Genomic DNA, 9,732 nt, shown 5'->3' with positions numbered 1-9,732 from the left:
TAAGCCAATTATCCCTGCAAGAACAGAGTGTTTTCGAGTTTAAATTCGAATAGCTAACCGAAAGGAAATCAGTAAGATAAGTGCATTTACTAAAAATAAAAAGGTTAATAAAATATGCTAAAAATTTGAGAAAAGAACCAAACGCTCCCCATACTTCAATGCTGTCCCTTATTTCATTTCTTAGAAGCATAGACAACCAAACTTAACAACAGGAGCAAGGTAGTATTTAGGTGTATTTAGGAGAGGGTTTTTTTTAGAAATTAACTGTAAAAAATGGCCTCTAGACAGCCGGTTCTTAATTTCATAACAAGTAAATCACAAATACCTGAACAGTTAAGCAACCTGTACTGCTGAGGCCCGATTACGATCATCTAATATATCTCTTTCAATATTACAAGGTTGGGTAGTGGGTAACTGATGATATGATAAGGGTAATCGTACCTTAATAAACCCTTAATCATCGGGGCATAAAATATATACCAAGGTTAAGCAACCGGATTCAAACTAAAAGGGCCATTTTTGCATTTCTTCCTTTGACGTTTTACGGTCTCTACACTGCTTCCCATCCCTCCCCATTTCCGTTTTACTCCGGTTGTCAAAAAAGCCGATGATGCCATTCTAAAACCGAATATTGAAACACATAAGCCAAAGTGAATAACCTCTAGAAATAAAGCATCAGTCTTCCTCGTTACAAAATCCTCCTAGGCAACAGTCCCACCCATATCAAGGTTTTTTTTTGTATAAAAATACTTCATTTTAATCAGAGAAATCTTAGCCTGCGGACTTAGACGTATTTCCGGTCCTCGTTACAACATCCGCCCACCTGATGGGTAGTTTTTTTGTAGAAAGTATCAGAGCTTTTATTCAAGCTTGATGTATTATATATCGTTTGTTGCCAGATATTTCAAGCAACAAGTACTATTAAATGCTCTGTTACCGTGGACGATGAATCAATTCAAACAACTGAATGTGAAATACCATGGTAAACTCTTTTTACAATGCTACTTGGCTAGACCCAATGCCAACGTCTTTGTTATTATAGCTGCACTGAAGCGTTTCATCCAGTTCTCTCGAAAACTAAAATTTAATTTAATCTCAGTCCCTTGAGTCACGTACGTTTACACAAAACTGGAAAGGTCATTCGTGCGGGTGGACATCAAAGAAATGCACCAAAAAGTGTGATGCTCGTGCCGAGCCCTTGTTTTTGCTTTATAAAAATCATTACTTTTCATGTCGACATGAGAAATTACTCCCATCTAGTATGACCAGAGACGGCAAAGAGCTGGAGAAAGGCGTTCACACTGAAGTGGTTGATCGAGAGCAGGGCGGATCGAGAGTTCTGCCTTAGTGGGTTCCAGTCCTCGCTTCCACTCGTTCACTTCCGCTACAGTTCGAACACATGTTCACACGCACAGAAACCAACAGAAACCTATCGAAATATGACGATCCAGCGTCTGAGTCGTCCTCAGTCGTCTCTCACAACCTCTCCCTAGTGGTGTGTGCACATGGCTCTCGTCCCGGGCGCTAAGAGCCGCCCGGTTCATGGCCCAACTCCCCGTTTACACAACCCACAATACACTTTGCTTCCCCCAAAAAAATTTGCATAGGCATTGTCTTATTGTCCTTTTTTTATTAACCTGAACGACTGGAACAGGCTGTTTTTTTTTTTTTTTTTTTTTTTTTTTTTTTTTTACTGGAACGACTGTAATAATCAGGAGAGATTGGAAACAATAGTTATCCAACCTTTTTTTTCCTGACAACCTGTACCATGGGCAATATGAAAAAGGCGAATGATGTATAGACGATTTTCATATGTTTCTTTCTTATTATACACAAGTGGCAAACTTCCCGTGCGAATGTGTTAGCAACTCCAAAGAGTTTGAAAAGATTAACCGGCACGACGATTTTCTTTGGCCGTCTTCACATTAGAGACGGATAATCCGTCTGGTATTTTTCCGCCATCTTCGATAGTGTGAGTTTGAGATAGATACACATTAGAGGGATAGAAACTGATAGACCAGCCCTTCTAAACTCTGGCGTGGCTACTAATTCATTTAAATAGCGGCCATCGCTCGCTTATTTGATGTCAAGAAAAGTGAAACTTAAAGAGCTTTAAAATTTACCACTCTGAAAACGTTTCAGAGGCAACTTCTGAAGGTTTATGCATCGAGTAGTGTGCTGCTGGAGCAAAACCTTAGGAATCCAAAACGAATGGAAGAAGGATGAAACCATTTTTGGTCAGGAGATAATGGCGCCGTTTTTACTTTTCTATGCGATTTATCTACTTTGACTCTGGGCATTGGTCGGGCACGTTCCCAGGTTGGGGCATTCAGTGGCATTTGTCATAAGGTCTGAAAAAATGAGAACGACTTTATTGTTGTTTAGTGTTGAGTTTGTTTTCGTTCAGGTACAGCATGTGATTTGTAACCTGAAGCTGCTTTCCAGAAATTAAGAGAAAAACTTTATTTTTGGCTTTTCCCCAATAGGGTGGGCCATTTGAGCTCATTTTTAAAACCACACTCAGTTGGTTTCTTGCGCGGATCTGCTGCCCTAAACTTGGTTTATATGCAGTTCTCCGAAGAAAAAATTGCATATCATTATGCCTGGCAAGTGTCTAAAGGAGGAAAGCTTAAGTCAGCCGAAGTCTAAAACGTCCAAAAGGTAATGCTGCAGGCGCACCGCACAGGTGCCCCGGGAATTTATTTTATTTTAAGTGTCCAAGATGGGGCGTTTAATACAAGCAAGATAGGAATTGTTTAAAAGAGAGAGGCGGCGTTATTCTTATAACTGTAGCACGGTCAACAAAACTAAGAATGATTCACCTCACTTGGTTTAAAGCACCCATCATGCAGGCTAAGAGATGAGAAGAAAGACCGGACAGTCCCATACTGACCTCTATGTTGCAGGTAAAATATATTCTCATAGATTAATCCAGTCTCCCTTCAACCTAGGTTAATTCATAATGTCCTCTGTTATGACGGGAATGGTCTGGCTGGCAGTTCTGACAAATGGAAAGCACCGTACGAAAAGGCTCTCACATGTAACATAATGAAATACTTTTTAATGTTCTGGTTCTGTGAGTTACAACTTTTTCTGGCTGTTTCCTAATGAACGTGACGAAGATCGAGTTCAGATTACAATATACAGATCGATTTATTACAAAGGAAAGTTTGTTCCACCTGACCAGTAATTACTCTTTTGACAAAACCGAGGATGTTTAATATTAGAATCACCACAAAATTTCAATCCAATTGTCCTTTTCGGACGACAAAAAATCCAGAAGCACTTTTCAAAATGCACAAAATTAGTTTTAACGTGTTTTCAGTAAAAAACATTGAGCGGAGACTAGATATAAGATTCCAAGTTTCCTCGACGTCTCACGTCACAGGTCCAACAGTGAAAACCACCTCCAAGGGAGTTGGCAAAGCGAAGAGAGACTGGAACACAGCTAATGCCAAGGCTTTCAAACATCTATGGAAAAAAGGATTCATTCTTTAGTCAAAGTTATATTTGACATTACTTCTGAAAGGATACAGAACATTAAAGGCTTTGTAGCTTAATTACTTTTACTCATCAGCGGTACTGACTGTTACATGCAAAGCGGTGACATTTACAGAATTTTTTTTGACTTGGAATTGAGCGCTGATGAGGCTTAAATGATCTGTGTCAGTTTAGGTAAGGAAGAAACTTCGGGCGAACGAGATTTTTCTCCCCGGAATTGTCCAAAATTGCAAATTGGCATTCAGCTAACAGGAATGCAAAGGTAGATCGCTTATGCTCGTGGACACGGCGTTTTTTGCTTTTTTCTTATTTAATCTTACTAGGGCCTTATGGTCTGACATGCAATTGCGTGTGTTTCGTTTTCGCGAATTATGATCATTCATTAAAGCTACAAAATCGAACAGGAGCGCAAAATAACACAAGTTTTAAAATGCGAACAAACAAAACAAAAAAAACTTGGTCAGTTCGTCAAGCAAACCTACCAGAAAATAGAAGAGACGAAGAAATGTGCGGAAAAAGATAAATAGCTAGCAAGACAGAATACTGAAGCTGATGACGGCACACTACCTTTTGAGTGGTCTTCTCGTCTTTATCAACCACGACTCTCTTTGGATCCAACATGAGGACGTTCATGGACAGCCACTTGGACGACATCCACATCGGGTGGGTGTCCGGCATTAAAGGGGTGGGTGACTTTATTACTGTCCAACCAGCCTTGTAAAACATGTCGATCTGATGACAAGGCCTGTCTGGATTGCACAGCACTAATCCGGGTCCGATTATGTTAAACGTTGCGTCGATGTGCATTGGATTTGGATCGTCAAATGACAGCTTGTGAACTCTATATCCTTGTTTACCCAAATGACGTCGCATCCATTCGATACCTAAGTTGTTAGTCACCTGAAATATGAACGGACAAAATGAACGATGCTGCGTCTTCTAATGATATAATGAAGCTTTAGAAAAGAGGACGACAGTAACGAAAATAATATCTATGTACGTGCCTCACCCTTTATTTGTACAGTTGTTTTATTCGAGAATGTAAAGTGAAATCCTATAACGCGACTTTTCATCTGTTTTATGGACGACGTAAAAACACAACCTCGATTTTTTTTCTTAGTCTTTCTAAACTTAATTAAGTGCGGTCCCCATGAATTAAACTCAAAAAGAAATCGCTTTCTTTTGACTTAACAGGCAGGTAAATCGGAAACTGAGTAGCAATGAGGCTTGAGGGAACGAAAATTAATTTTTAAGATGTTTTCCCCGCCGTTGTAATCGTCGTTGCTTAAGCTGTCCATTAAAGTGTTAATCAAGGAACCATCGTTTCCTGAAGTCAAGGTTTTTTGGTTCAGTACCTGACAATATTTGGAAAAATAAACGCTGAATGCTAGTAACGATCACCCATTAAAGAGCGTTTTCACATACGAGACCAGTGAATTAGTTAGTTTCTTGGAACAAAAGAAATTTATTTCATGTAAAAGAGTTTAAATGCCAAAGACTGGATTGGTACACTAAAATGGCCGCCGTAAGTTTCACTATTTCGGAAAAACCAATGTAGCCGGACGTGAAGTCCCATGAAAACGCTCAATACTAAGTCCTGTTCCACACGACCATCGCTCAAAAACTGTCCAATGCATTTCAATGGCATTATCTACGTATCGCTGTAATATAACATTGAGCCAAAAATATTGCATGGTACAAGAGTAGCACAGCCAGCTTAATTTTTTTATACCTGACTTCTTTGGACGAAAATATCCCGCCCTGCTCGAATGAAGTCCGCAGCGTCAAAACACGGTTCAAACTCAGTGGTAACAAACTTTCCTTCGGCTGCCAGCTGATGCCTGTCCTCAACTGTCTGTGTCGGGTAATTCTGAGGACATAAATGTAAAAGATAAATAGTTTACTTAATATATTGTTATAAGTTATTTGCATTGGTAACTTAAGTTGGCAACAAAATCGAGTCAAATGGCCCAGACATTTGCTATTTTGCAACCCATGTGCACACTTTATCCTCAGTTCTCAATAAAAAGAGTAAGGCTCCTTGTTAAAGATAATACGTGGACTCGGGAGGGATTGAGCTCTAAATCCTTCCTGAGCCCTGATAAAAATCGACCTGGATAGGTTTTTTGTAACCATGAAGGCGTTAAAATTCAAGATGTTTACCTGATCATACAGGTCGTCACTCATAAGTGGCTTAGGCGCAGTAGTCCATTTGGCACCTCGTTTAAAGTACTCCTTGAGAAGGGGTCTGTAAGCGCGGTATTCAAAGAACCGTGATCGCCAGGCCATGGGGGCCTCGATGATCTCATCGCCGACAACCATCAGAATGTCTCGTGGCATAGCTGCGTACATCCCAGAAGAGGTAAAATCTGGAGTCGTGTAAACCTACAAAGAACGGAGGTGACGATGCAAAAAAAATCGGTAGGCATTTGGAAGGGACATCGATGAAGAATGAGTGATCTTTGTTTCATGCGAGGTACAATCTGTGGAAGCCGCCTCTCCCGTGTTTGAAGCCTGGGTAGATGAGGAGAAAGAAGAAGCTCCTAAGAAGGGATTGTCCCCTTCAGAGAGTGAAAGTTTTTTACCCTTATTTTTTAGAATTTCTTTTCTCTACTACCAGGCACTGCAGGATCTTGGAAGAAATTGTTGCGAATTATTCAAAAGTTTGAGAAGTTTAAGAGCTTATATTAAAACTACCAATGACAAGTAAGTTAAGTACATCAACAGTTTGTTTCATAAACTGTCAGCATTATCAAAAATTCGTGTAAATATAATTTTTTTGACGTAAAATGGCGACCATGAACAAGAAAAAAGACATGCTACTAAAATGTCTATCTGTGATTTTCAGTGTTTATTCACCATACTTTTCATTCCAAAATTCTTCATTAAATTATTGTACTTAGAAAACAAATTCTGGGCTTATGAGCAGTTTTACCTGTGAGAAGTCGATTGCTTCAGGACGACGCACAACGACTCCTTCGTGCCGTAAAATCTTACAAAATTCCTCCACTTCGGCGTGTGCTTTCCTAAGATGTTCTTCAGGAAAAGATCGACCTGCAAAACGGCGGAAGAATGACCAGTTCTTCTCATAAGTGTTTGTTTTCACTTCAGCAGAGAACTCCGGTACTGTAGCACCTGAACAAGGACAAAATCAGCATTAATTACTCAGATGAACGTAATGGGCAGAATCCAACTGCTGAACTTCGGTCAAAACCTTTATCCTGATTTTATGATTCTTCCATTAAGGTATTGTCACTCATTTTAGTTTTATCTAATCGTACAAAATGTGCTTGGCTCCTGTAGTGACAAAGGGTGATACTGCACTGTAATCAGTTTAAAGTAGTGGTTTTTTGCGTTTGTGAAATTATATTTACATTTCGATTGTATATATATAATCATATATAAGGTTATGCACCCTTGTAATCATGCATTGGCCAACCGTCTTCCGTTATTACAAATGTCTATCAAAATGTGTTTGCTCTCCCACCCAGTTGATTGTGAATTGCTTGAAATTACTGTCTGTCAGACTCTATCAAGTGTTAGTCCGACAGTTCCTCATTTCTTGTTCCGCCTCAAAACCACAAACTAATTACCGTTGCTGTTTGCGGTTTAGTTATCTCGCGCCTTATTGGCTAATTTCCCATAAGACAATTTCATAAATATTTCTGGTGTTCACGGTTTTGTGAGTTTCACAGCAAAAAGCAGAGCATGAATGCATTGCAGTTCAATGTATTTTACTGCACCTTCAACGCGTCCAACAATGACTTCCTCGAGAGGATCCCATTCATTATATGAACACACTGGGCTCTTTAACTCATCTGGTCTTTCTCTTTGATCCAAGTCATCGGGAAAATCCTGCTTGGATTTGGCTGAACAAGTCTTTACTTGAGTACCAGCAGTAGAGCTTGCTCTACTCCTTGCTACAAGAGTTGAACATGCTCGCCATAACTGCAAAAACAAACAAATTCAAAGGACGAACAAACAAGCATAAAGAATTAAGCTTGAGCATATAATATTCATTTTACCACAACAACATTAACTTTATTATATTGAACAGATATAATTACATGAATATGGAGAATTTAGGAAACCCTTAGGGGTTTTTACAAGATTCCCCTATTGTTTATTATTATTATTATACTGAATGATCTTTTAATCAGGTCTGGACGCCATATGCAGCATAATCTAACTAATGTATAAATCTAACTATAAATTAATTTCAATTATTATTCATTCAAAATATTTCCCCGATTCTGATTGGCTAAAAACACACGCATAATTCACCATAACCAGATACTGATGAACAAATTTGGAATAATTTTGCGTTTAATGAACCGATGACGTCAAAAGTGCAGCCTTCTTGCAGGTTAATGCACCGTTAACCAAGAAGACCTGGGGGCGAGGTTGAGTTGTTTTAGTTGTGAAAACAAAAAATGGCGGACATTTCACTCGTTTCAAGAGTAAGAACTGGGCGAAATTATAGCTAAAAACATGGCAAGAACAGCAAAAACACAACTTGAAGGGCGACATCTGCTATTTGGAGAATATTTGCAGAGCTGAACAACCCTAAACGTGCACTATCGAAGATCGATGAACTAACATCGATGGAGGTAAGCATGTTTTAGCTTCGCTTTTAAACTAGGAATTATTTTGAATGAATAATAAAACAATTATTGAATTCGGCTTTCGTATCATATGAAGAATTATGGAGATCTCGGAGGGTATTATCTGCCTCGGCCACCCTCCTCGATCTCCATAATTCTTCATAAGATACTCAGCCTCATTCCTTAATTGTTAATTTAAAAACTTGCCTACCACTAAGCATTTTCTAAACACTGTTGTGACAAAAAATACTTTTTTAGTTTCTTTTTTATATTATATTGTGATTTTTTTGTTCCTCAAATCTTCTGGTATAGAATTCCACAAATTCTTTTTACACTCTGTATTGAATAATAGCCGTAGTTTGTTCTGTAAAACTGCTTATGTATATTATTGCTTCGCCGTGTAGCATACAAATGAAGTTGACTATTCAAATGTAAATATCCCTAAAATAATACGGCAACTTATTATTAAATAGGTCAACCATAAAAAGAATAGTTTGCTGATTATTTAACTGATAAACATTTAAAGGATCTCCAATTTTTGGAAGAGCAGCTTTGATGACTCAGTGTACGAGGAAAAAGTTATCACAAGTACTACTTTCTTTTGAATTTTGATTAGACTATCAAGTCTTAGATTGTAATTATTACCCCAGACAATAATACCATAAATAAGATAAGGGTATATCAATGAGTAATACAGACTTAAAAATAAATCCTTCCCTATATGTCATTGTCTCCAATTGGCTTCATTGTCTCCAAGTACAAAAAAATACAATGATCCTGGAAACTTACCCGACTGACTTTGAACTCGAACTTTAGACTTAAGCTTAAGTTTTACTCATAGTTGAGTGGATTGTCTCAAGCTATTCAAAACTTTGAAGCTCGGAAAACGTCAATGTATAATAGTTTCATTTGAACTGAAATATTTTTTTTTCTGCTGTTCAAGTACTACATCTATTTTTAAGAGACCTGGCAATAAAGATTATAGGCAATTCCTCGGGATGGTCAACGATTTCATGCTCAGTTTTCTGATGAATGACTAGTGTTTGCTGTTTGTAGCAAATGCCTTTAACCCGAGATTTATCATTGTTTTAATCTTGAAGTTGTCCGTCCAGTCACTAGTGCTCAAATGTATGCTGATTTCTTCATGGAGGAAAACATTATCTTTGAAACCTACCAATCCAAATTTCTCTACCTCCCGTCCACGGCAACCACCCTTGATTATTCGCACGTTTAGCATATTGCAATTGACTAAAGCTGAAAGAAAAAAAAACATAATTTTAGCCATATATATAAAGTCGAAAACAGTCCAAAACAGAAATCGTCAAACTTTTCTTCCAACTTTTCTTCTAACGCCAAACTGCCAAGCTTCAAAAACGCGCGTGTTAGGTGTTCAGAAAACGTCAGCGCAAAATTGATTCCTATAGAGTTCTAAAGCGTGAGGTCATTAAAAAAATAAATTTGAGAAATTATGGGATTTGTCAAGATATTTTGAAAGAAAAACATCCAGGAGGCCTACTTGCCAAAAACTAACATTTTGGGGCAAATTGTCTCTGAGCTATTAGCCCAGTTATGCTCCGATGACTCTAGGAGTCATCATTTTTGTGACGTCATCACTTTAGAACTCTAT

General features: G+C 38.3%; 1 protein-coding gene across 1 annotated transcript; it reads right to left on the bottom strand.

Annotated features, from left to right (window-relative positions):
* Positions 1-3,306: 3,306 nt before the first annotated feature.
* Positions 3,307-9,354, bottom strand: LOC140934003 (glycine amidinotransferase, mitochondrial-like). The gene is made up of 7 exons (XM_073383690.1): positions 9,280-9,354; positions 7,245-7,449; positions 6,437-6,636; positions 5,665-5,886; positions 5,234-5,371; positions 4,069-4,401; positions 3,307-3,471 (listed from the first exon to the last, which is right to left on the bottom strand). The coding sequence occupies exons 1-7, from the start codon at positions 9,340-9,342 to the stop codon at positions 3,346-3,348; spliced, it is 1,287 nt and encodes a 428-aa protein (XP_073239791.1). The 5' UTR covers positions 9,343-9,354; the 3' UTR covers positions 3,307-3,345.
* Positions 9,355-9,732: the final 378 nt, after the last annotated feature.

The sequence above is a fragment of the Porites lutea genome, chromosome 4, assembly GCF_958299795.1.
Source record: "Porites lutea chromosome 4, jaPorLute2.1, whole genome shotgun sequence".
Lineage (NCBI taxonomy): Eukaryota > Metazoa > Cnidaria > Anthozoa > Scleractinia > Poritidae > Porites > Porites lutea.
The sequence above is the reverse complement of the archived record's forward strand: the minus strand, read 5'-3'. Positions and strand labels throughout refer to the sequence as shown.